This window comes from Tasmannia lanceolata, unplaced genomic scaffold, assembly GCF_043159265.1.
Source record: "Tasmannia lanceolata isolate RefF3 unplaced genomic scaffold, GAP_Taslan_0.1 ptg000003l, whole genome shotgun sequence".
Lineage (NCBI taxonomy): Eukaryota > Viridiplantae > Streptophyta > Magnoliopsida > Canellales > Winteraceae > Tasmannia > Tasmannia lanceolata.
Window position 1 is genome coordinate 56,109,391 of NW_027518680.1, and position 27,519 is coordinate 56,136,909.

At 39.4% G+C, this 27,519-nt stretch overlaps 2 protein-coding genes across 2 annotated transcripts; one reads left to right on the top strand and one right to left on the bottom strand.

The window, feature by feature from the left end:
* Nucleotides 1-1,488: 1,488 nt before the first annotated feature.
* On the top strand, nucleotides 1,489-3,803 carry LOC143869956 (uncharacterized). Its single transcript, XM_077376496.1, has 2 exons — nucleotides 1,489-3,089; nucleotides 3,197-3,803. The coding sequence occupies exons 1-2, from the start codon at nucleotides 1,489-1,491 to the stop codon at nucleotides 3,801-3,803; spliced, it is 2,208 nt and encodes a 735-aa protein (XP_077232611.1).
* A 442-nt stretch (nucleotides 3,804-4,245) lies between these two features.
* On the bottom strand, nucleotides 4,246-27,519 carry LOC143856226 (chaperone). The gene is made up of 3 exons (XM_077366376.1): nucleotides 27,366-27,519; nucleotides 26,421-26,587; nucleotides 4,246-4,704 (listed from the first exon to the last, which is right to left on the bottom strand). Exons 2-3 carry the CDS (start codon nucleotides 26,531-26,533, stop codon nucleotides 4,485-4,487), a joined length of 333 nt encoding a protein of 110 aa, XP_077222491.1. The 5' UTR covers nucleotides 26,534-26,587; nucleotides 27,366-27,519; the 3' UTR covers nucleotides 4,246-4,484.

Below are 27,519 nucleotides of genomic sequence, written 5' to 3' on the forward strand. Positions count from 1 at the left end.
AAAAAAAACAAAAAAACGGCTGTCAATAGCAATTTGGGGGGGGGGGGTTTTAAGTTTATAAAAGGGTTTTTATTAAAACCCAAAACCCACCGACTCTCTCCCTCACCCTCTCTGCAACTCTCTCTCCCGTCTCTCTCTCGTCTGCAACTCTCTCTCTCTCTCGTCTGCAACTCTCTCTCTCTCTCGTCTGCAACTCTCTCTCTCTCTCTCTCCCCGCGTCTCCTCTCTCTCTCTACGTCTCTCTCTCTGCGTCTCTCTCTCTCGTCTCTCTCTCGTCTCTCTCTCTCTCTCTCTCTCTCTCTCTCTGCCTCTCCGTGAGAGATCTCTCTCGGCCCGGCCCGAGCTTCTCTCATTTTCTCCTCTCATTTTCAACTCTCCGTGAGAGATCTCTCTCGCCTCCGCCTCCTCCTCCGCCACCGTCGGTCGTCGGAGCCCTAAGCTAACCCTACAAAGGTACTCTCTCTCTCTACTTCTCTCCTCTTTTTTTTTTTTATTATTATCTATACTCTCTTTCTCTCTCTCTTTTATTTTTATTTGTGATTTGCATTATTCTATTTGTGATTTGCCCTAAAAAATAGCCTAAAGTCCTAACCGATTGTGAGTCACATAAAAATCAATTTGGAGCTCACAATCGGTTGGCATAATCTTAAAATGGAATGTGATTTTGAAGCCCTAAACTGATTTAATTTTCAGTTTGGAGGTCACAATTGGGAATTTCGGATTTAGGGCTTTGGGGCCTAAAGCCCTAAATCCCAAATTTCCAATTGTGAGCTTTCAGGCCATGTTAATTTGAGCTTGTGACATTCAATTGGGAGCCCTTTAGGGCTCAATTAGAGAGGTTAGGTCATTAGGGCTTTAGACTTGATTTATATTATTTTTCATCTGAACCATCAAATGCTAGTAGACTTGATTTATATTCTTTTATTGGTAAGAAAAGATAAATAGACATTATGATCATTAATTGTCCATAAAGCTTATCACTTATTATCTGAAAATTGCAATCTTTGCATAGTTTGGTTTCATTTTCTTGATTGGGAACGAAGATATAAGAACTGATGAGCGATCAAAACATAAAAAGCTCAACAAATGAATATATGCTCTTGGAAGATGAAAATTAGGGAATAGACTATCTTTTTGCTAGCTATTACATTGGAACAATTCAAGGAATTAGAGGACAAGTTACTCTTCATGGTTTTGCACTGTAGTATTGTGTGTGATTTTGCTTTGGTGGTTGCCAATATGGCAATATCTTTGCATGCTTGAGAAAGTTATCAATGAAATAACCTATATTCACTAATCAGCTTGGTTGGTTGGGATCATGGGTCACAAGGCTGGTGTAATTCAGTAGTTGATGTTTTTTCTTAATAATCTTCTCCCATTGTTAATTTCTAATTTTGTCTCAATACAAGTGCCACACCACCCTAATCTTGTTTCCTCTCATTCTTACTTGACTCCCAAAACTAAATTTGTGTTTGTTCTTTTAATAGAATGTCTTCATCCGGGGCTAGTAGCGCCGCCCAAGCCACAAATGCACCACCTTCTACTTCTACTGATGAAGACCTCTCGAAGCCCTTATGGAGGTATGCCACTAGATTTGATAAAGATCCTAAGGGTGGAGGGAATGTGAGATGGGAATGTAATTTTTGTCATAAGAGTTGGAATAGCTCCTACACAAGGGTTAGAGCGCACTTGTTGAAGGTATCAGGACAAGGAATTGGAGCGTGTCTTAAGGTGAAAGCAAATGACCTACTCGGAATGCAAAGGTTGGAGGAAGAATGCAAGGAGGCTATGAAGCAAAATGCTCCCAAAAGAGTGCCATTGCCGCCATCATCAAGTAGTGGATCATTGAGTTGCCCAAGTAGTATGTTTGTCCCTCCAAGTTTTGATCTAAAGAGGAGGAAGACAAGTGGTCCAAGTGGAAGTATGAGTGCTATTGAAAAGGCATTTAACATGGCGGCCCGCGATCAAGTACATGGTGAGATTGCTCGGATGTTTTACTCCGGTGGCTTGCCATTTCACCTAGCAAGGAACCCACACTATGCGAGTTCATACTCTTGTGCGGCCAACAATCAAATTTCCGGTTATTTGCCTCCGGGGTACAACTTGCTAAGAACGACTCTACTACAAAAAGAGAGGGCAAATGTTGATAAGTTGTTGCAACCCCTTAGAGAGACATGGAAGGATAAAGGGGTGAGCATTGTTAGTGATGGATGGAGTGACTCACAAAGGCGGCCTCTCATTAACTTTATGGCGGTAACCGAGGGTAGGCCTATGTTTCTCAAGGCGGTAGATTGTTCGGGGGAGACAAAGGACAAAAATTTCATTGCCAACTTGTTGAAGGAGGTAATTATGGAAGTTGGGCATGAAAATGTTGTCCAAGTAATTACCGACAACGCCGCAAATTGCAAGGCGGCCGGGCAACTTATTGAGGCACAGTTTCCTTCCATCTTTTGGACCCCATGTGTGGTGCACACCCTCAACCTTGCTTTGAAGAACATATGTGCGGCGAAGAATGTGGAAGCAAATCAAGTTACATATGACGAATGCAGTTGGATAACGGATGTTTCGGGAGATGCTAGCATCATTAAGAATTTCATAATGAATCATTCCATGAGACTAGCCATATTCAACGAGTTCAACACTTTGAAGTTGCTTGCCGTGGCAGAGACTCGATTTGCGAGTGTTATTGTTATGCTTAAGAGATTGAAACTCTTAAAGCAAGGTCTTCAAGCAATGGTTATTAGCGACAAATGGACTTGTTATAGGGAGGATGACATGGGAAAATCGAGGTTTGTAAAAGAGAAGGTGTTAGATGACATATGGTGGGATTCTATCGACTACATACTCGCATTTACATCCCCCATCTATGACATGCTTAGAGACTGTGACACGGATACGCCTTGCCTTCACTTGGTTTATGATTTGTGGGATACCATGATAGAGAAAGTAAGGGCGGCAATATATAGGAAAGAAGGAAAGAGGAAAGAAGAGGAGTCCAAATTTTTTGACGTGGTGCACGAGATTCTTGTTGCTCGTTGGAACAAGAGCAACACTCCACTTCATTGCTTGGCTCATTCATTGAATCCAAGGTTAGGTGACTTTAAATTTATTTGGATTATTAGTTATTTATGTTTATTTCCAAGTTCTAACTTTTGACTTGAAATTTGAAGCTAAATTAGTTTTTTCTTTCTTAAAGGTATTATAGTGAGCAATGGCTTAGTGAAGATTCAAGTAGGGTGCCTCCACATAAGGATGCAGAAATTTATACTGAGAGGATGAAGTGCTTCAAGAGGTACTTCACCAATTCTTCGGACCGAACAAGAGCTAATGTGGAGTTCGCGCAATTCTCCATGAAGTCCGGATTATTCAATGATGTTGATTCCATCAATGAACGGTTCACTATCAAGCCTCATGAGTGGTGGGCCATCCATGGTACATGTGCCCCTATGCTTCAAAGCATAGCTTTGAAGATTCTTATGCAACCTTCATCGTCATCTTGTGCCGAGAGGAATTGGAGCACTTACTCTTTTGTGCATTCTCTCAAGAGGAACAAGATGACTCCACAACGAGCTGAAGATTTGGTTTTCGTTCATAGCAATCTTCGGCTTCTCTCAAGACAAACTCCACAATATAAGCAAGGAGAGACAAAGATGTGGGACATAGGTGGAGATACATTTGATTCCTTCGAGGATGTAGGGGTACTTGAAGTTGCTAGTCTTTCTTTGGATGAGCCGGAGTTGGAGTCCATTGTTTTTACCGACGACGTAGAGGACGATGTTGTCGATATTGGAGCTGAAGCCTGAAGCGACTGACTTCTAGGATTGATGATGCATTGATGCTTTATGTTATTTTGGTGCTTTATGTTATTTTGGTGTTTTAATGATGAACTTAATCACGTATGAAATGAAGAGTAATATTAGAATTTTCCATTTTGGTGAATGGTGATGTTATTGTTATTTGATTGCTTTCCTATTTTTTTAAAAAAAATTTAATAAAAATTATTATTATATTCAACGCACCCGAACGCACCCGCACCCAAGTTTTTTAGAAAATCACGTACCCGCGTACCCGTGTCGTGTCGCACCCGCACCCCGCACCCGCACCCGTGCTTCATAGATGATACCTAAGTTATTCTTAGCATACCTTATGAGTTATGACCAAGGTATGATGAGGTGATTGTAATGACACACACTACTATGGAGTCTGAAAATAGTTGAGTGAAACAGGATGATGAACAAGAATATAAATAAATAAAAGACTGGTCATGTTATTTTTATAAGTATTTATTTAATTTTCTTGGTAGGTTATTAGTCTTCTCTTTGGTCGTTGTATAGGCAACAAAAAAAAGGTAACTGTCAAGTAAAGTATAAGCTATATGATAGAAACATGGAAGTACATGTAAGAACACATAGGAGACGATGAACTCGGAAGATAAAAAAAAGCCATGAGCTCAAGTTAAAATGTTCCTCCAAGTGTGAAGGACTTCACGATAGCTTAGAGCAATCAGGGCAGCTCATACATCCTTTAGCTTGACATTTGGTGCATGACGCGGATCCCATTGTTGAGCTCCCACCTCCAAACGACTGGTAGAGGTCGTCCACTATGCTAAGATTAATTGGCCCTCCTTTAACCAAACCCATCCCTTTACATCTTGAGCATGCTATCATCCTCAGATCACCACATCTCTTGCACATACCCAAAGAGCTGCACATGTGCGTGTGAGTCGTAAACAATGTGCACCTTCAAGAATTAGTCATTATCCAAACGGGGATAGAAACAAAAATGAACTGAAAATGGCTACACAGCTAAAATTAGTTCTTATATGAAAATTAGATAAATTTAATCTAATCTTATTTGCAAATGGGACATTAAGGCCTCTTTTTGAAGACATTAACTATGCCATTTCTAAAACTACTATAACCATCATTTGCTAATAATCAAATTAAAATCCCAAACCATTTGTACATAAGATTATATGCAGATAAATTTTGCTCGTATCCAGAGAGGTCTGTACACTTTATGCATGTGTTGACATATGTATGTGTAATTCTGTTAAGCCACATATGTAGCTTGTGTGTTATTGAATTCATTCTTGATATTCACATACACACCAGCATATTGCATTACATGTATGAAATATATCAAACCACACACTTCCGTCAATCTACAAATATATTTATATGGGATTTTCTAGGAATAAAGACAAAATCAGTTGAATAGTGAGCCTATGTGGCTGCTCTCTCATGCAATAGACCGTCCACAAAATGCCTTTTGTTATGGTCCCTAGCAAATCCCTATATATATATATATATATATATATAGGGAAAGGTGTGCGTACTCGGTCGAGTAGATAAGCTTATCTACTTGGTCGGGTTAAAAACAGTGGGGGCCCACATTTTTGGGGTGATCCAAACCATTCATTTGAAAGGCCCTTACCTAGATAGGGTGTCCACAAAAAATCAGCCACATAAGATCATCCTAACCCATCCAACAGTGGAGGGAAAAATGGGCAGATTTGTGGACAAGCTGTGTTTGTCCATTTTTCCCCATTTTTCCTTCCACTGTTGCATGGGTTAGGAGGATCCTATGAGGCTGATTTTTTGTGGACACCCTATCTAGGTAAGGGCCTTTCAAATGAATGGTTTGGATCACCCAAAAAATGTGGGCCTCCACTGTTTTTAACCCGACCGAGTAGATAAGCTTATCTACTCGACCGAGTACGCACACCTTTCCCATATATATATATATATATATATATATATATATATATATATATATATATATATATATATAGAGAGAGAGAGAGAGAGAGAGAAAAGTGTAGCTACACATACGTGTAGCTAACTTAGCTACACCAACGGCTTAAAATACAGTGGGCCCTACATTGTTTGGGTGATGCAAACCATTCATTTGATGGGCCCTCATATAGATAGGGTGTGCCCAAAAAATCAGCTCTATAGGATCATCCCAACCCTACGATTTGTGGAGGCAAAAATGGACGCGTAAAAACCTTCACAAATCTGTCCATTTTTGCCTCCACAGTTTGAAGGGTGGGGATGATCCTATGGAGCTGATTTTTTAGGCACACCCTATCAATGTGAGGGTCTATCAAATGAATGATTTGGATCACCCAAACAATGTGGGCCCACTGTATTTTAAGCCGTTGGTGTAGCTAAGTTAGCTACACGTATGTGTAGCTTCACTTAACTCATATATATATATATATAGAGAGAGAGAGAGAGAGAAAACGGTTTCTACACGCAAGTGTAGATAAGTTATCTACACACTAGCTTAAAATACAGTGGAGGCTCACATGTGTTTGGGCCCTCAAGCTCATATAAGCTATATGAGCTTCAAGCTCACAATCATTTTCCTATATATATATATATATATATATATATATATATATATATATAATGAGAAAAGTTTCTCTAGTCGGCCGACTAGAGAACCTTCTCTAGTCCGCCAACCCAAAATACAGTGGGCCCACAATGTTTGGATGATCCAAAGCATTCATTTGATAGGCTCTCACATAGATAGGGTGTGCCCAAAAAATCAGTTCCATAGGATCATCTTAACCCTTCGATTTGTGGAGCTAAAAATTAGACAAATTAGTGAAGTTTTATACCCATCCATTTTAACCTCCACAAATCGTAGGGTTGGGATGATCCTATGGAGCTGATTTTTTGGGCACACCCTATCCATGTCAGGGCCTATTAAATGAATGCTTCGGATCACACAAAAACTGTGGGCCCGCACTGATTTTTTGGCGGACGGACTAGAAAACTTTTCTAGTCGGCCAACTAGAAAAATCAACCCCATATATATATATATATATATATATAGAGAGAGAGAGAGAGAGAGAGAGAGAACGGTTTCTACACACTAGTATAGATAAGTTATCTACACACTAGCTTAAAATACAGTGGAAGGCATATTGTTTGGGTGATCCAAAGCATTCATTTGATGGGCGCTCACATAGATAGGGTGTGCACAAAAAATCAGCTTCATAGGATCATCCTAACCCTTCGAACCGCAGAGGCAAAAAATGGACAGATTTGTGAAGGTTTATACATGTCCATTTTACCTCCACAAATCGTAGCGTAGGGATGATCCTATGGAGCTGATTTTTTGTGGACACCCTATCTATGTGAGGGCCAATCAAATGAATGGTTTGGATCACCCAACAATATGCCTTCCACTGTATTTTAAGCTTGTGTGTAGATAACTTATCTACACTTGTCTGTAGAAACTGTTTTCTCATATATATATATATATATATATATATATATATGAGAAAATAAAGTATGTGCAGCTGCACAAATGAGCTATCTGTGCATGGATATACAAGACATCCCTATTGGTTCATTCGTGGGGATCCAAAGCATTCATTACGCTCCTCTCTCTCTCTGTGTTGGATTTTTTGGGTGAAAAAAAACCTCCAAAAGCTCTCGTACGCTCTTCTCTCTCTCTCTCTCTCTGTTGGAAGAATTTTTGGGTGAAAAAAAAAACCCAAATCGATCGTAGAAGCAAACCCTCTGTTCGAATTTTTGGGTGAAGAAGCAAACCCAAATCGCTCGTTCCAAACCCTCTCTCTCGTACGCTCCTCTGTCTCTCTCTGTTGGAATTTTTGGGTGAAAAAAAACCCCCAAAAGCTCTCGTACGCTCTTCTCTCTCTCTCTCTGTTGGAATTTTTCACCGAAAAATAAAACCCAAATCACTCGTTGAAGCAAACCCTCTTTTGCAGAAAAATCAAAAATCTGGAAGAAGAAGAAGAAGCGAACCCTTGCTGAAGCTCTTAGCTCTTGTACCAGGTGCGTTTCTTACTCTTTCTGCTATCCATCTCTTTTCTTCTTTTTTTCTTTTTTCATCTTCATGAAAAAAGAGGGTGACATCTTCTTGATTTTTCTGCAAAAAGAGGTTTGCTCCATGAAATGTTACGGTTTGCTATTCCAGTCATTAGATGGCTTGATTTCATAGACCCGAGATTGGTATTGGGTTGGTGGGATTTGGTATGATTTGTAGAATGTGTTTTCTTTGCTGGAGAGATTTGAGGGTTTTCTTAGTGTTTGATGATTTTTGTTAAATGAAACCCTAGATTGGTAGGAACATTAAGAAGAAACCCTAGAAATTATTTTTGGGGTTTTTAATCTTCTTTGTTTTTCTGGAAATTTGGGATTTTTTACTTATTTGTGGTCTTCTGCCAAATGAAACCCTAGTTTCCCACTTTGCAAGTTTCATTATTTGCACCTAAATAATGTATTCATCTGTAATCAGCTGAACGGAATAGTGGAAATGCCAAATGGGCAGGGATTAGTGGGCATTTTTTGTTGTAAAATAATGAATATTGAGTTCATATTATTTGTGTTCCTTTTGAGAGCACTTAGAGATATTAGATGTTTTTTTTTGTATTCAATTGTGTCAATTTTTTTTCTTCTCTGTGACACCAATTTGATGGGATTTGAGATGGATTCATCTTTGCATTGCTCAGCTGAACGGAATAGATGGTTAATAAAACTTGCAAATAATGAAAAGCTCGTTGAAGCAAACCTGAAAAGCTCGTAGATGGCATGATTTCATAGACCTGATTTTTTTTTAATTACAGCCACTACAAATTATGTGCATAATAACTTGTGCTCTGGAACCATTAGCTAGTTATTTTAAGAAATGATCTGTATGCTATCCAGATGGTGTCAAAAACTTGTACTTTGCTTTTGTCTTTGTTCTCCGAGCAGTGACCAAGGTGAGTATTGTCTGTTTATTTTTATTTTTTTTTGCTTCATGAAATGTTAGGGTTTGCTCCTCTTCCAGATTTTTTAGGTTCTATTGTTGCCAATGTGAAAAAAAATGTGATTATCTTTATCATCTATTCTTGTCTCTGATTTCCTTAGCTGTACATTTAACCATTTCTAATTATGATGATGGGCCATGTCTATGTTGTATTATTTAAGTATAAAAAATGGATCCATCTATTGACGAAGTAGATGCAAATGGTTTAATTGAGTTTGGCGATAGATTTGATCTCTGTGATGATAATTTAGTGTGGGATGGGACTATGGTTGAGGTTAATGATGGGGTGAATCTCAATGATGATGAGCTAGTATCGGAGGCTAATGATGGGAAAGACGGAGATGAGGGTTGTAGTCACGAAGTTAGTAGTCCCAACGAGGTTGCCAGTCAGAAAAGAGTTATGAATAAGCCGTTTGTGGATCGAGTTTTTGAAACGTAGGAAGCTGCATATGAGTTCTACAATAATTATACGTACGCTACTGGTTTTGGACTACGAATATCTAGTACAATGAAGTCAAATATAACGAAGGAGGTGATATCGAGACAATACGTATGTGACAAAGAGGGACAGAAAAGAGTTAAGGAGAAGAGAGATGATGTTAAGGAGTTGAGGGAGCGTCGCCTTACCAGAATGAATTGTGAAGCGAAGATAATCATCAAGTTGAGAGATAATCAGTGAAAAATTACAACTTTCGACGACATTCATTCTCATGAGCATACTTCTCCACTTAAAAGCCAAATGCATCATTCACATAGCCAGTTCCGTAATAACAAAAATTGTAAGAATTTGATTGAACAGCTCGGTGGAAGTAATTTCAAGCCTGCTCAGATCAAAAACGCCATTAATTGTACTTCCAATGCTCACGTGGTCTCAACAAATCAAGTTATTGCCCATTTGAGCGCACTTAGGGAGAACAATATGGGTAAAGAAGCGGTGACAGTGGCAAACCATTTCCAAAAGAGAAAGTCTGAAGACCCGAACTTCTATTTCGAGTTGGAGTTAGATGCGAATGGGACTTTGCGTTCAATCTTTTGGGCCGATTCAAGGGCGAGAGAAGCATACCTTACCTTTAGTGACGTGATCATATTTGATGTCACTTACAAAATGAACAGGTTTAAAATGCCGTTCGCACCGTTCACTGGAGTTAACCATCATAGGCAGTCGACTCTATTTGGATGTGCACTTCTTGCAGACGAGATAGAAGAGACTTTCACCTGGTTATTTGAGCAGTGGCTCACGTGTATGTTTGGTAAAGCTCCAGGTGCTATAATAACTGATATGGACGGAGCTATGCGAAATGCAATTAGGAAAGTGTTTCCACAGACCAGACATCGGTTTTGTTCGTGGCACATAAAGAAGCATCTCCTTGAGCATGTTGCGAACATGAGAGATGCCGACAGTGATTTCTACAAGGATTACAATCATTGGTTTTTTAGGAGGAAAATAGAGGATTCTGAGACAGAATGGAAAACTATGGTTGATAATTATGGTATTGATGAAAGTCATTGGTTAGGAAAAATGTGAGATCTCCGTGAGCATTGGGTCCCTGCCTATTGGAGAGACACATTCACAGCAGGAATGACATCTAGTCAACGGAGTGAAAGTATAAATTCATTCTTTGATGGTTATGTTAACCAGAACACCTCCTTAGTTGAATTCTTGAGTCAATACGATAAGGCACTGGTTGAGCGGCGTAAAGCTGAATCCGAAGAAGATTTTAAGTCTAAAAATACAATTGCCAAATTGAACACAACCAGCCCATTGGAATGAAAGGCTGGGGAATTCTATACGAAGAAGATGTTCACCATATTCCAAGATGAGATGATGGGTAATTTTGCCTTATGGAAAGATAAGTTGGGAAAGAACGGTAATGTTGTGGAATACAGTGTAGGAATTAGGACAGATGACAAGAAGAAATACGTCAGGATTCTGTTTGACAGTTCTAACGATGTAACTGCGACATGTCAAAGTGCTAAGTTTGAGAGGGAAGGAATATTATGCAGACATGTCATTCACGTTATGGATAGAAAGCAAGTACCTACTATCCCCAAACGCTATTTATTAAAGAGATGGTCAATTGATGCAAGGTATCGAGCTGGGGGCACAACATCTGTAACCCAAGGAGATACTAGTGGCGTGAATGGACTGAAGAGGTGGTGTCTAATGTCGACATGGCAGCAACTGATTGAAAAAGTTGGTAATGACGAGATTCTCTTCAAGAAGATGACTGATTTTTGTACAGAGCTTGCTGTAGAAGTTGAAAAGAAGGAGAAGGAGATTGTCTCTCCGCAGAGTGACTTGGTAACAGTTGGTAGCCAAGTGCAGTCAAACATTGGTCCTAGTCAAATACCTCAGTCAAACATTGGTCCCAGTCAAATACCTCTGTCAAACATTGATTCCGGTCAAATAGTTGGGTTTACAATTCGCGACCCCGAAGTTGTAAGTCACTCAAATACCTCTGTCAAACATTTGACTGGGACCAATGTTTGACTGAGGTATTTGACTAGGACCAATGTTTGACTGCACTTGGCTACCAACTGTTACCAAGTCACTCTGCGGAGAGACAATCTCCTTCTTCTTTTCAACTTCTACAGCAAGCTCTGTACAAAAATCAGTCATCTTCTTGAAGAGAATCTCGTCATTACCAACTTTTTCAATCAGTTGCTGTCATGTTGACATTAGACACCACCTCTTCAGTCCATTCACGCCACTAGTATCTCCTTGGGTTACAGATGTTGTGCCCCCAGCTCGATACCTTTCATCAATTGACCATCTCTTTAATAAATAGCGTTTGGGGATAGTAGGTACTTGCTTTCTATCCATAACGTGAATGACATGTCTGCACAATATTCCTTCCGTCTCAAACTTAGCACATTGAGATGTCGCAGTTACATCGTTAGAACTGTCAACCAGAACCCTGACGTATTTCTTCTTGTCATCTGTCCTAATTCCTACACTGTATTCAACAACATTACCGTTCTTTCCCAACTTATCTTTCCATAAGCAAAATTACCCATCATCTCATCTTGGAATATGGTGAACATCTTCTTCGTATAGAATTCCCCAGCCTTTCGTTCCAATGGGCTGGTTGTGTTCAATTTGGCAACTGTATTTTTAGACTTAAAATCTTCTTCGGATTCAGCTTACGCCGCTCAACCAGTGCCTTATCGTATTGACTCAAGAATTCAACTAAGGAGGTGTTCTGGTTAACATAACCATCAAAAAATGAATTTATACTTTCACTCCGTTGACTAGATGTCATTCCTGTTGTGAATGTGTCTCTCCAATAGGCGGGGACCCAATGCTCACGGAGATCCCACATTTTTCCTAACCAATGACTTTCATCAATACCATAATTATCAACCATAGTTTTCCATTCTGTCTCAGAATCCTTTATTTTCCTCCTAAAAAATCAATGATTGAAATCCTTGTAGAAATCACTGTCGGCATCTCTCATGTCTGCAACATGCTCAAGGAGATGCTTCTTTATGTGCCACGAACAAAATCGATGTCTGGTCTGTGGTAACACTTTCCTAATTGCATTTCGCATAGCTCCGTCCATATCAGTTATTATAGCACCTGGAGCTTTACCAAACATACACGTGAGCCACTGCTCAAATAACCAGGTGAAAGTCTCCTCTCTCTCTCGTCTGCAAGAAGTGCACATCCAAATAGAGTCGACTGCCTATGATGGTTAACTCCAGTGAAAGGTGCGAACGGCATTTTAAACCTGTTCGTTTTGTAAGTGACATCAAATATGATCACGTCACTAAAGGTAAGGTATGCTTCTCTCGCCCTTGAGTCGGCCCAGAATATTGAACGCAAAGTCCCATTCGCGTCTAACTCCAACTCGAAATAGAAGTTCGGGTCTTCAGACTTTCTCTTTTGGAAATGGTTTGCCACTGTCACCGCTTCTTTACCCATATTCTTCTCCCTAAGTGCTCTCAAATGGGCAATAACTTGATTTGTTGAGACCACGTGAGCATTGGAAGTACAGTTAATGGCGTTTTTTATCTGAGCAGGCTTGAAATTACTTCCACCGAGCTGTTCAATCAAATTCTTACAATTTTTGTTATTACGGAACTAACTATGTGAATGATGCATTTGGCTTTTAAGTGGAGAAGTATGCTCATGAGAATGAATGTCGTTGAAAGTTGTAATTTTCCACTGATTATCTCTCAACTTGATGATTATCTTCGCTTTAAAATTCATTCTGGTAAGGCGACGCTCCCTCAACTCCTTAACATCATCTCTCTTCTCCTTAACTCTTTTCTGTCCCTCTTTGTCACATACATATTGTCTCGATATCACCTCCTTCGTTATATTTGACTTCATTGTACTAGATATTCGTAGTCCAAAACCAGTAGCGCACGCATAATTATTGTAGAACTCATATGCAGCTTCCCAAGTTTCAAAAACTCGATCCACAAACGGCTTATTCATAACTCTTTTCTGACTGGCAACCTCGTTGGGACTACTAACTTCGTGACTACAACCCTCATCTCCGTCTTTCCCATCATTAGCCTCCGATACTAGCTCATCATCATTGAGATTCACCCCATCATTAACCTCAACCATAGTCCCATCCCACACTAAATTAACATCACAGAGATCAAATCTATCGCCAAACTCAATTAAACCATTTGCATCTACTTCGTCAATAGATGGATCCATTTTTTATACCTAAAAACTACAACATAGACATGGCCCATCATCATAATTAGAAATGGTTAAATGTACAGCTAAGAAAATCAGAGACAAGAATAGATGATAAAGATAATCACATTTTTTTTTCACATTAGCAACAATATAACCTAAAAAATCTGGAAGAGGAGCAAACCCTAACATTTCATGGAGCAAAAAAAAATAAAAATAAACAGACAACTCACCTTAGTCACTGCTCGGAGAACAAAGACAAAAGCAAAGTACAAGTTTTTGACACCATCTGGATAGCATACAGATCATTTCTTAAAATAACTAGCTAATGGTTCCAGAGCACAAGTTAATATGCACAGAATTTGTAGTGGCTCTAATTATAAAAAAAATCAGGTCTATGAAATCATGCCATCTACGAGCTTTTCAGGTTTGCTTCAACGAGCTTTTCATTATTTGCAAGTTTTATTAACCATCTATTCCGTTCAGCTGAGCAATGCAAAGATGAATCCATCTCAAATCCCATCAAATTGGTGTCACAGAGAAGAAAAAAAATTGACACAATTGAATACCAAAAAAAAACATCTAATATCTCTAAGTGCTCTCAAAAGGAACACAAATAATATGAACTCAATATTCATTATTTTACAACAAAAAATGCCCACTAATCCCTGCCCATTTGGCATTTCCACTATTCTGTTCAGCTGATTACAGATGAATACATTATTTAGGTGCAAATAATGAAACTTGCAAAGTGAGAAACTAGGGTTTCATTTGGCAGAAGACCACAAATAAGTAAAAAATCCCAAATTTCCAGAAAAACAAAGAAGATTAAAAACCTCAAAAATAATTTCTAGGGTTTCTTCTTAATGTTCTTACCAATCTAGGGTTTCATTTAACAAAAATCATCAAACACTAAGAAAACCCTCAAATCTCTCCAGCAAAGAAAACACATTCTACAAATCATACCAAATCCCACCAACCCAATACCAATCTCGGGTCTATGAAATCAAGCCATCTACTGACTGGAATAGCAAACCGTAACATTTCATGGAGCAAACCTCTTTTTGCAGAAAAATCAAGAAGATTTCACCCTCTTTTTTCATGAAGATGAAAAAATAAAATAAAATAAAAGAGATGGATAGCAGAAAGAGTAAGAAATGCACCTGGTACAAGAGGTGAAAGCTTCAGCAAGGGTTCGCTTCTTCTTCTTCCAGATTTCTGATTTTCTGCAAAAGAGGGTTTGCTTCAACGAGCGATTTGGGCTTTTTTCGGTGAAAAATTCCAACAGAGAGAGAGAGAAGAGTGTACGAGAGCTTTTGGGGGTTTTTTTCACCCAAAAATTCCAACAAAGAGAGAGAGAGAGAGGAGCGTACGAGAGAGAGGGTTTGGAACGAGCGATTTGTGTTTGCTTCTTCACCCAAAAATTCGAACAGAGGGTTTGCTTCTACGACCGATTTGGGTTTTTTTTTTCATCCAAAAATTCTTCCAACAGAGAGAGAGAGAGAGAGAAGAGCATACAAGAGCTTTTGGGGGTTTTTTTCACCCAAAAAATCCAACAGAGAGAGAGAGGAGCGTATGAGAGAGAGGGTTTGCTACGACCAATTTGGGTTTGCTTCTTCACCCAAATCGGTCGAGAGAGAGAGAGAGAGAGAGAGAGAGGAGAGTAGGTTTTGGGTTTAGGTTTTTTTTTTCCCCAAATTTCTTCACAGAGACAGAGAGAGAGGGGGGTAGGAGAGCCGATGGGTTTGGGTTCCAACAGAGAGAGAGAGAGAGAGAGGAGCGTAGGTTTTGGGTTTAGGTTTTTTTTTTCCCCAAATTTCTTCACAGAGACAGAGAGAGAGAGGGGTAGGAGAGCCGATGGGTTTGGGTTCCAACAGAGAGAGAGAGAGAGAGAGAGAGCGTAGGTTTTGGGTTTAGGTTTTTTTTTCCCCAAATTTCTTCAGAGACAGAGAGAGAGGGGGGTAGGAGAGAGAGAATGAGTGAGAGAGATGAAGATAATTGGGTTTTCTTTTTTTTTTCGAGGGTACGTTGAAGACGCACCCTCCGTAACGCCGCAACTTTTTTTTCCCCAAATGTTTTGGGCCCACCATTGCAGCCAATAAGAACAGTTCTCTCTCTTCAAGCCTACCTAAGCAAATGCGCTTCAAGCATATAATCATTTTCCTCTATATATATATATATATATATATATAGAGGAAAGTGTTTCTAGTCCGGCCGACTAGAGATCATTCTCTAGTCCACCGACCAAAAACACATGGGTCCCACATATTTTGTGGTGATCTAAAGCATTCATTTGATAGGCCTCATCATAGATAGGATGTCCACAAAAATTCAGCTTCATAGGATCTTCTTAACCCTTCGATTTGTGGAGTTAAAAAATGGACAGATTTGTGGCGGTTTATAGCCGTCCATTTTAAGCTCCACAAATCATAGGGTTGGGATGATCCTATGAAGCTGAATTTTTGTGGACATCCTATCTATGATGAGGCCTATCAAATGAATGCTTTAGATCACCCAAATATGTATATATATATATATATATATATATATATATATATATATATATATATATATATGTAGAGTTAAGTGAAGCTACACGTACGTGTAGCTAACTTAGCTACACCGACGGCTTAAAATACAGTGGGCCCACATTATTTGGGTGATCCAAACCATTCATTTGATAGGACCTCACATTGATAGGGTGTGCCAAAAAAATCAGCTCCATTGGATGATCTCAACCCTTCAAACTGTGGAGGCAAAAATGGACAGATTTGTGAAGGTTTTTACACGTCCATTTTTTCCTCCACAAATCGTAGGGTTGGGATGATCCTATGGAGCTGATTTTTTGGGCACACCCTATCTATGTGAGAGCCCATCAAATGAATGGTTTGCATCACCCAAACAATGTGGGGCCCACTGTATTTTAAGCCGTCGGTGTAGCTAAGTTAGCTACACGTATGTGTAGCTACACTTTTCTCATATATGTATATATATATATATATATATATATATATATGTATATAGATACATATGAGAAAAGTGTTTCTAGTCCGGCTGACTAGACATCATTCTCTAGTCCGCCACCCAAAAACACATTGGTCCCACATATTTGGGTGATCTAAAGCATTCATTTGATGTCCACAAAATTCAGCTTCATAGGATCTTCTTAACCCTTCGATTTGTGGAGTTAAAAAATGGACAGATTTGTGGCGGTTTATAGCCGTCCATTTTAAGCTCCACAAATCATAGGGTTGGGATGATCCTATGAAGCTAATTTCTTGTGGACACCGTCTCTATGTCAGGGCCCATCAAATGAATGCTTTGCATCACCAAAATATGTGGGACCCATGTGTTTTTTGGTGGCGGACTAGAGAATGATCTCTAGTCGGCCGGACTAGAAACACTTTCCTCTATATATATATATATATATATGTATATTATGTAGTGTCTTCATTTAATCACGACATTCTGATGTCAAAATATAGCTACAACATGCAATATGCATATGTAAATACCAATATATCTACATAGAATGCTGGAGAATGCAATGTGCCAGGCTACACTTTCAAAATAAATAGAACACCAAGAAATCCTAACTCAAGTTGCAGCTTCAGAGCATACAACATAGTATTCCAAGCTCTTGTGAAAAACCATTGGACAGGATCAGCATTTGACTGTCTAAAGACATCGAACCCATAAAACTTTAGTCATCTTCCCTTCCCTTCTGTGACATCTTGGACGATTGCTCTTTCAGGATTGCCTGTTTAAGGCAGGTAACTGACTGCCCCAAAATTTGCATGCTCTTTCATCGATTAGTCATTGTGGCTTCATTTTATCCATTTTTTCCTTGGCACGGTTAATTTTCATTAAATATGTCAGCATGTCTGTGTATGTAATACCTTTTAAATACTTTTTTCTACCTAATACGCATTATTTTTATTTTGAAAGGTAAAATATATTAATCCAAAAAAACAATCATTACAAGTAGATGGGGACAAGATGTCCCGCAAGAAAGCCCATCAAAGAACCCAAAATCGCCAATGATGCTCTTTCATCGATTAGTCATTGTGGCTTCATTTTATCCAATTTTTCCTTGGCACGGTTTATTTGCATTAAATATGTCAGCATGTCTGTGTATGTAATACCTTTTAAATACTTTTTCTACCTAATACGCATTATTTTTATTTTGGAAGGTAAAATATATTAATCCAAAAAAGAAATCATTACAAGTAGATGGGGACAAGATGTCCCGCAAGAAAGCCCATCAAAGAACCCAAAATCACCAATGAAAGACCGTACAGTTTACAGATCATAAAAAGAAAGAACCCAGGTAAAATATTGGTTATCTCAAAGATCAAGCCTCAAAGATAACCGAGGTGTCATCACGCGCAAGGCTCCATCTTTAGCATTATGACAGACTTTAAGGATTACAATACGTATCTGTGGGTGATCTAATGCTTCAGCTCTGATACCGACAATCATGTCACATCCAGATTACAAAACCCATACGATCATATCCTTTCAAATCTTCCTTGGGAGTCAGAGGATACCTTACAAGAAGGCACAAGCATATAAACAGAGATGCCTGATGCTTTTGTCGAACACATACATTTTCTACTTTGTTGCTACTCCAAAGCGATGAATGCATGATCATACGTAATGACTTCAATCAATGCATAATGTTCATAGCATGCCCCACTATATCCTAGAATCAGCTAACTACCTACATTTTATGACTGTTTGACGTTTTCGAACATACTAACATGACGTGAAGGTCGGCTTGGCATCTGTAGTCTCAAGGAAATAAATAGTGCTCTTTTGGGCAAGTGGCTTTGGAGGTTCAAAGCGTTAGCGTACCTGCGTCTCATCCAATTACATGATCTCAAATCACGTGATTTCCTCAGCCAATATTAGCAAGAGTCATCCTTCTCTCCGACTCTTGCTGATGACATCCTTAACAATCTCTAATAGAAACTATTGTAAATCAGTTTCTATTCTTTACATATAATTGTATCCATTACAATCTCTAATGGGTTTCAAGTCAAAACAAATATTGGTTTGCTTACATGGTTAGTCAATCCCTCTCCCATCCACCTTATCTCTCTACATTTCCATCCTAACAATGGCCACCTCTGTTTCCATTGACTCTTACATATCCACTCCTTTTCCCTCTTTTTCAATGCCCCTTCGCTGCTCTCAGCTCTACTTCCTCTTCAATAATGCCTCCGTATGGTCTCTTGACCAATATTGCTCAACTAAAATCGATCAAACTTGATCGATACAATTATTTGTTGTTGTGCAACCAGCTTCTACCTATTTTCTAGAGCCAGGAACTGCTCAAGTATGTCGAAAGCACACTAGCCGCTCCTCTTCACCCGAGAAAGTAGACAAAAAAAGAGATATCATGGTCCCGTATCCCGACTTTGTTACGTGGACCCGCATTGATCAGATGCTTCTCAGCTGGCTTAATGCTTCTCTCTTCAACACTATTCTCGCTCATGTTGTTGGTCTCCCTGTAACTCATGACTTGTGGATCTCTCTTAAATCAGCCTTCTAATGTCTTTCCAATGCTTGTGTAATGAGCCTTCACTACAGACTGCAAGCAATGCATAAAGGCTCTCTTTCCATAACCAAGTAACTTTAATAGTTAAAGACCATAGCAAACACCCTTCTCTTATCCGTCAACAGATTTCAGACATGGATCTTGTCCTCTATGCTATAAATGGACTCATATTCGACTATGAATCCATCCACTATCTTGGTGAGAACTGATCCCATCTCTTTTTTCAGAACCACATTCTCTTTTGTTACATCATGAACAATGCATTGCACCCTATGAAGCACAGGTGCGGGTGCGACACGACACGGGTACGCGGGTACATGATTTTCCAAAAAACTTGGGTGCGGGTGTGTTCGGGTGCAATGAATATAATAATATTTTTTATTATTTTATTATATATTTATAAAAATTAAAAAAAATAGGAAAGCAATCAAATAACAATAACATCACCATTCACCAAAATGAAAAATTCTAATATTACTCTTCATTTCATACGTGATTAAGTTCATCATTAAAGCACCAAAATAACATCAAGCATCAATGCATCATCAATCCTAGAAGTCCATCGCCTCATCTCCAATATCGACAACATCGTCCTCTACGTCGTCGGTAAAAACAATGGACTCCAACTCCGGCTCATCCAAAGAAAGACTAGCAACTTCAAGTACCCCTACATCCTCGAAGGAATCAAATGTATCTCCACCTATGTCCCACATCTTTGTCTCTCCTTGCTTATATTGTGGAGTTTGTCTTGAGAGAAGCAGAAGATTGCTATGAAGGATAACCAAATCTTCAGCTCGTTGTGGAGTTATCTTGTTCCTCTTGAGAGAATGCATAAAAGAGTAAGTGCTCAAATTCCTCTCAGCACAAGATGACGATGAAGGTTGCATAAGAATCTTCAATGCTATGCTTTGAAGCATAGGGGCACATGTACCATGGATGGCCCACCACTCATGAGGCTTGATAGTGAACCGCTCATTGATGGAATCAACATCATTGAATAATCCGGACTTCATAGAGAATTGGGCGAACTCCACATTAGCTCTCGTGCGGTCCGCAGAATTGGTGAAGTACCTCTTGAAGCACTTCATCCTCTCGGTATAAATTTTTGCACCCTTATGTGGAGGCTCCCGTCTTGAATCTTCACTAAGCCATTGCTCACTATAATACCTTCAAGAAAGAAAAAACTAATTTAGCTTCAAATTTCAAGTCAAAAGTTAGAACTTAGAAATAAACATAAATAGCTAATAATCCAAATAAATTTAAAGTCACATAACCTTGGATTCAATGAATGAGCCAAGCAATGAAGTGGAGTGTTGCTCTTGTTCCAACGAGCAACAAGAAACTCGTGCACCACGTCAAAAAATTTGGACTCCTCTTCTTTCCTCTTTCCTTCCTTCCTATATATCGCCGCCCTTACTTTCTCTATAATGGTATCCCACAAATCATAAACCAAGTGAAGGCAAGGCATATCCGTGTCACACTCTCTAAGCATGTCATAGATAGGGGATGTAAATGCGAGTATATAGTCAATAGAATCCCACCGTACGTCATCTAACACCTTCTCTTTTACAAACCTCGCTTTTCCCATATCATCCTCCCTATAACAAGTCCATTTGTTGCTAATAACCATTGCTTGAAGACCTTGCTTTAAGAGTTTCAATCTCTTAAGCACAACAATAACACTCGCAAATCGAGTCTCCGCCACGAAAAGCATCTTCAAAGTGTTGAACTCGTTGAATATGGCTAGTCTCATGGAATGATTCATTATGAAATTCTTAATGATGCTAGCATCTCCCGAAACATCCGTTATCCAACTACATTCGTCATATGTAACTTGATTTGCTTCCACATTCTTCGCCGCACATATGTTCTTCAAAGCAAGGTTGAGGGTGTGCACCACACATGGGGTCCAAAAGATGGAAGGAAATTGTGCCTCAATAAGTTGCCCGGCCGCCTTGCAATTTGCGGCGTTGTCGGTAATTACTTGGACAACATTTTCATGCCCAACTTCCATAATTACCTCATTCAACAAGTTGGCAATGAAATATTTGTCCTTTGTCTCCCCTGAACAATCTACCGCCTTGAGAAACATAGGCCTACCCTCGGTTACCGCCATAAAGTTAATGAGAGGCCGTCTTTGTGAGTCACTCCATCCATCATTAACAATGCTCACCCCTTTATCCTTCCATGTCTCTGTAAGGGGTTGCAACAACTTATCAACATTTGCCCTCTCTTTTTGTAGTAGAGTCGTTCTTAGCAAGTTGTACCCCGGAGGCAAATAACCGGAAATTAGATTGTTGGCCGCATAAGAGTATGAACTCGCATAGTGTGGGTTCCTTGCTAGGTGAAATGGCAAGCCACCGAAGTAAAACATCCGGGCAATCTCGCCATGTAGGTGATCGCGGGCCGCCATGTTAAATGCCTTTTCAATAGCACTCACACTTCCACTTGGATCACTTGTCTTCCTCCTCTTTAGATCAAAACTTGGAGGGACAAACATATTACTTGGGCAACTCAATGATCCACTACTTGATGATGGCGGTAATGGCACTCTCTTGGGAGCATTTTGCTTCATAGCCTCCTTTGCATTCTTCCTCCAACCTTTTGCATTCCGAGTAGGTCACTTGCTTTCACCTTAGGACACGCTCTGATTCCTTGTCCCGATACCTTCAACAAGTGCGCTCTAACCCTTGTGTAGGAGCTATTCCAACTCTTATGACAAAAAATACATTCCCATCTCACATTCCCTCCACCCTTAGGATCTTTATCAAATCTAGTGGCATACCTCCATAAGGGCTTCAAGAGGTCTTCGTCACTAGAAGTAGAAGGTGGTGCATTTGTGGCTTGGGCGGCACTGCTAACCCCGGATGAAGACATTCTATTAAAAGAACAAACACAAATTTAGTAAGCAAATAAGATTATTGGACTCCCAATCGGTTGTCACAAGACTCATAATCTTATATCTTGATGGTCTAAACCCTAAGCCCCTAATTGTGAGCCCAAATCAAGTTATTGGAGTCAAAATTAAACATAATTTTGACTCCTAAAATCAGTTTTGGGCTCCCAAGATTGTCACAATCTTAAATTAACAATCTTAAATTAACATGGCCCTAAAGGGTAAAGGCTAAAGCCCTAACGACCTAACCCCTCTAATTGAGCCCAAAATGGATTTTGGGAGTCAAAATTATACATAATTTTTTACTCCTAAAATCAGTTTTGGGCTCCCAATCGATTGTCACAATCTTAAATTAACATGGCCCTAAAGGGTAAAGCAGTGTTTAAAAATGCGGATTCTACGCGGAACGCGGCCGAAGAAAATCCTTGTCGACTCGGCGCGGACACGGTTGACGCGGCCAAGAACGCGGTTGACGCGGCCAAATTAGATGAGTCGTTATTTTTTATTAAAAAATAAATGAAACAAAATACAAAAATCCAAACCCATTTAAGTAGGGCCCAACAAATGAATAGTTTAGATCATCTAACCAAGTGCAAGCCCTCTAATTTTTTTAAAAATACATGCAAGAAAAACATTTTTGATGGGAAATTTTTCTTGGAAAAATTTTGAGTATAATGATATGATTATGATTTAATTGGAGGCATATTCTCATAAATTGAAGGTCCATCTAAGTAAATGTTGAATAGGTTTAGTTTAAGTTATCTTTTTGTTTTTCAGGTGTTAAAAATGTAAGAAAATTTAGAAATACTTTTTAATAACCAAAAGAAAGAGGTTATATATATCAAAAAAGGAGATTTTATATGGTGTAAGCCCTTATAGTCCCTTACTTTTCTAGAAGTACTGTACGAACCACACTAGAGGATGATCCAAACCATCCATGGCAGGCTTACACCATATAAAAGAATTATATCCTTGTCTTCTTAAATGGCTGTCCAAGCACCCACACCCAGAACGAGGTAGAGAATAAGACAAGCAAAGCTGCAAAAGTCAGGTTGGAATTGACAACTTCACTGTGTATTGCACTGCCCAAAAAAAAAAATGTATTTGCCCCTTTGTTTTATTCGAATCACCCCTTCGTTTTACTCGGGACAGCCCTCTCTAGGGTATTTATGACTACTATTTTACATTGGAGGGGCTGTCTCAGGTAATGAAAGGGGGCGTATTTATCATTTCACAAAATCATATTATCAGATTGAGTAAAAAAACGAACTACTTCTTCTTCTTCATGAGTTAGGGTATTATAGAGGGTTTTCTCTGCGGCTTTACGTACGTTTCTCTCCTGTAAATCTTATCTTTTTTTTTTTTGAATGGTTGAAGTTAGGATGGAATATGAGTTCAAACTTCAAAATGGCCACGACTCGGCCAGGACTCACCGAGTCCGAGACTCCAAAACGCGGCCACCACAAATCCGCGTCGACTCGGCCGAGTTCTGAGCCGAGTCGCCGAGTTTTAAAACACTGGGGTAAAGGCTAAAGCCCTAACAACCTAACCCCTCTAATTGAGCCCAAAACGGATTTTGGGGGTCAAAATTAAACATAATTTTTTACTCCTAAAATCACTTTTGGGCTCCCAATCGATTGTCACAATCTTAAATTAACATGGCCCTAAAGGGTAAAGGGCCAAAGGGTAAAGCCCTAACGACCTAACCCCTGTAATTGAGCCCTAAAGGGCTCCCAATTGAATGTCACAATCTCAAATTAACATGGCCTAAAAGCTCACAATTGGAAATTTGGGATTTTGGGCTTTAGGCCCTAAAGCCCTAAATCCCAAATTCCTAATTGTGACCTCCAAACTGAAAATCAGTTTAGGGCTTCAAAATCACAATTCATTTTAAGATTATGCCAACCGATTGTGAGCTCCAAATTGATTTTTATGTGACTCACAATCGGTTAGGGCTTTAGGGTAACTTTTAGGGCAAATCACAAATAAAAATAATGCAAATCACAAATAAAATAAAGGAAAGAGAGAAAGAGATTAGAGATACAAAAAAAAGAGAGTAGAGAGAGATACAAAGAGAAAGAGAGAAGTAGAGAGAGAGTACCTTTAAGTAGGGTTAGATTAGGGCTCCGACGGTGGCGGAGGCGGCCGTAGTAGTTGCAGGGACAGAGAGGAGAAACCGAGAGGGAGAGGAAATAAAAAAAAGAAAAGCCCAAGAAAGAGTGAGAGAGGAGAGTTGCAGGGAGAGGGAGAGAGAGAGAGAGAGAGAGAGAGAGAGAGAGTTGTGTGAGTGAGGAGGTTTTAAAACCCCTTTTATAATTTAAACCACCCCGCCCCCCCCAAAAACAAAAACAAAAAATTGTTATTGGCAGCCCTCTTTTTTTTTGTTTTTTTTAAAACACTTAAAAACGTGTCGGGTGCGTCGAGGTGCGCACCCCAAGTGCACCCAACACGCACCTGACCGTCAAAATTATTAAAAAAATAGTTTTTGAATCGGGTGCCAACCCGACACGAAAACACTTAAAAACATGTCGGGTGCGTCGAGGTGCGCACCCCAAGTGCACCCGACACGCACCTAACCGTCAAAATTATTAAAAAAATAGTTTTTGAATCGGGTGCCAACCCGACACGCACCCGTGTCTGATACGCACCCGATACGGGTACGCGGGCCATTTTGAAGCACCCGTGCTTCAGAGATTGCACCTGCACAACAAGCCATCCTGGCCCAATCTCAAGCCGTGGCAATCACCACTCAAAGTAACCACGGTCATGGCCATGGTCATGGTCGATCCACCAACCAACACATCCTAGCTACCACTAGTCCCTCTGGTGGCATCCTTGACATGGCCATCTCTTTTGGATTCTCTTTTGGATTCCATGATTGCTGAGGGCGATTGTGTCAACACTATTGGAGGAGATTTTATTCACGGTGGAGGCTGCTTGAGGTCTTTCTACCATGTTTCCCATTCTTTCAATAATGAGGCAGATCAGTTGGATCGTCTATGGGTTGATAGAGCCATTGTGGAGGTGATTGCTCATTTTCCCTGGAGTGGCCTTTCTATTTCTTTTGTTTCTTTGGTTGTAGCCCTTGATGATCTCAGCTGAGGTTGTTTTTACACTATGAACTAATAACGCTTCACCACTAAAAATGTATTTTTTTTTCTGGTAAGCTAGGATCGAACCTGAGACCTCAACATTGAGAAACAAAGCCTCAACCGTTGAGCTACAGGACCAACCCCACCACTAAAAATATTAACACGACACCAACTGTTTTATTCCAAAAATTTATGTGGAGAAATAATGTTCCTCCCTCAATAAAGGGCTCCGAGTCCATTGCCAAAAAATTGTTGCAAACTCGATGATTCTCTCTCCTAAGCAAACTTTTACAAATGAAGAACTCCCACGAGTTTCAGAAAGTTTGTAGATATTCTAAAATACGTCAATTTCGGAATCAGAAATGTACAGAGGGGCATACTTCTAACAAAGTGGTTATCTGAAACCATTGCCGCACACCTCAAGAAGTATATTCAGCTTAGCGAATACTAATAGGGACACTAACACATCATGAAATAATTAAATGAAAGTTTAAGACAAGCTTTTCAAATAGTTCAGCATGTTCATGCTAATGCCTGTGTACACATTGCATACCCACGAATTTTAGCACAAGGTCTGCTCAATATCCTGTGGTTCAAGGATAAGTTGAACACGAACCATATTCGTATGCAAATTTTGTAGATTGGATTATACAACACATGTCTGCACATCGTACTAGACGATGGCACATATGACCAGGCCTTCTATGCATTAATCACTTAATGCGTTTTAGTTAAGCTAAAAAACAATTGATTAAGGAATTCAAGAGATATCTAAGTGGTTTAGCTCAATCGGAGTCAAGTAGCGTAGAATCTACCGTTGCCAACAACAACAAAAAACCAATCAACTTGAAGCCACTCGAAAACTAGTTTGTGCCATAACTGATACATACATGCATACATACAAACAAATATATATACATACATAAAAGGAAATATTTAGAAAACCACAAATTTTAACCATCAAAATTGATGGACAAAATGTTTGGAACCTACAATCATGACTGGAATAAAAGAAGTTATCATGATCTACAGTACCCACTTTTTCTTTCTATCAAAAAGGTGATTATCTTTGGCACTATTAACTTTCAACAAAGGAAGGTCTCATTACTACTTTATACAATTATTCAAAATGAAAAAGAATTCCCTCAAAGACAAGACAATAAATGATCTTTCTAGTTGTTCTCTAGAAATAATTTAATCACCACAGTCCAAATTAATTAATCTTGGACATTAACTAACCCCAAAAACAAAACCCAAATCGAACACTGCAAGTAAATTGAATCATCATGGTCCAAATTAATTAATCTTGGATTTTAACCCAAATTACTATGAAACCAGAAATGGATAATTAGATAGACAAATGCAAGAAGAACAAATGAAAAGAAAAAGATAAAAGGGGAAATGGGAAAGGAAGGAAAGTACCTCCTTTGAGAAGCTGAAATAAGGGCGTCGATTTTGGGGGCTGCAATAGTGGCGCAAAATAGCAGAGCCCCTACTCCAAGTCCTGCTACTTCACTTGCTGTGATATTTTCCATTACCCCTCCTCTGCTCCTCTTCACTTCTCCCTCTTGCCTCTTATCTCTAACAAACTTAGGAAAAACTTCCAATTGGAACCCTCGATATAGTATAATTTCTAACTGGGGATAATTGGAACCCTCAAATTTCTAACTGGGTATACCTAAACCTGGCAAACGGGTGGGTCGGGTCGGGTCGACCCGTGGGTCAAAATGACCCGCATTCCTACGGGTCAGCAATCGGTGACCCGTACCCAGTGCGGGTGGGTCGGGTCGACCCACGGGTTGACCCGCAATTTTTTCCAAAAAAGTGTTTTTATTGGGTGGTGATAAATTCACCCCCTTCTATGTATGAATTCACCCCCTAATTTTCAAAATGGACGGTACAGCCTACACCATAGGATGATCCAAACCGTCCATTTGATGGGCCACAACGTAAATAGATCGTGCCCCAAAAATCATTGCCATAAGATGATCTCAACCGTTCGATCTATAGAAGTTTCCATATTGTGAGTCCCTCTTTAGATCGGAGGGTTAGAATCATCCTAGATAATAACACCAAGCTTTTTTTTTCTCTTTTGCATCCTTCGCAGAAAAATCGCAAAATCTCTTCATAAAACATACGCATACCAGACAACTCAAAATACTCTGTCTCATGAACAAACTTCTTTCTAACCTTCAATTTTTTATGTATTTTCTCACATTAAAATCAACAAATCCATTACCAATGGGTAATGAAAAGCGGATCACAGACCTTGTACCATCACATGAAGAAACCCAAACTATTAGCAACGAAAATAGATCTCTATTCAGAGTTTCAGACCATCAATCAAAGAGAAATGAATGAAATTACCTGTGTTGAAGGAAAGAGTAAGCCCTCTTCAAGCTTCAGCAGTTCCGTTCGTTTCTTCTCAAGTCTACTCGTCTCAAAGAATCAAACCCTATCTAAACAGTATAAACGAAACAGAGAAAATGAGAAATGGCCTCTCTTTTAAGTTTTAAAACCC

Bases quoted from the DNA above. Each gene is read 5' to 3' on its own strand.
- LOC143869956 (XM_077376496.1), top strand. From the start codon at position 1,489: ATGTCTTCATCCGGGGCTAGTAGCGCCGCCCAAGCCACAAATGCACCA. The intron at 3,090-3,196 runs GTTAGGTGACTT...TCTTTCTTAAAG, and splicing joins GCTCATTCATTGAATCCAAG to GTATTATAGTGAGCAATGGC.
- LOC143856226 (XM_077366376.1), bottom strand. From the start codon at position 26,533: ATGGAAAATATCACAGCAAGTGAAGTAGCAGGACTTGGAGTAGGGGCT. The intron at 4,705-26,420 runs GTACTTTCCTTC...GCACATGTGCAG, and splicing joins ATTTCAGCTTCTCAAAGGAG to CTCTTTGGGTATGTGCAAGA.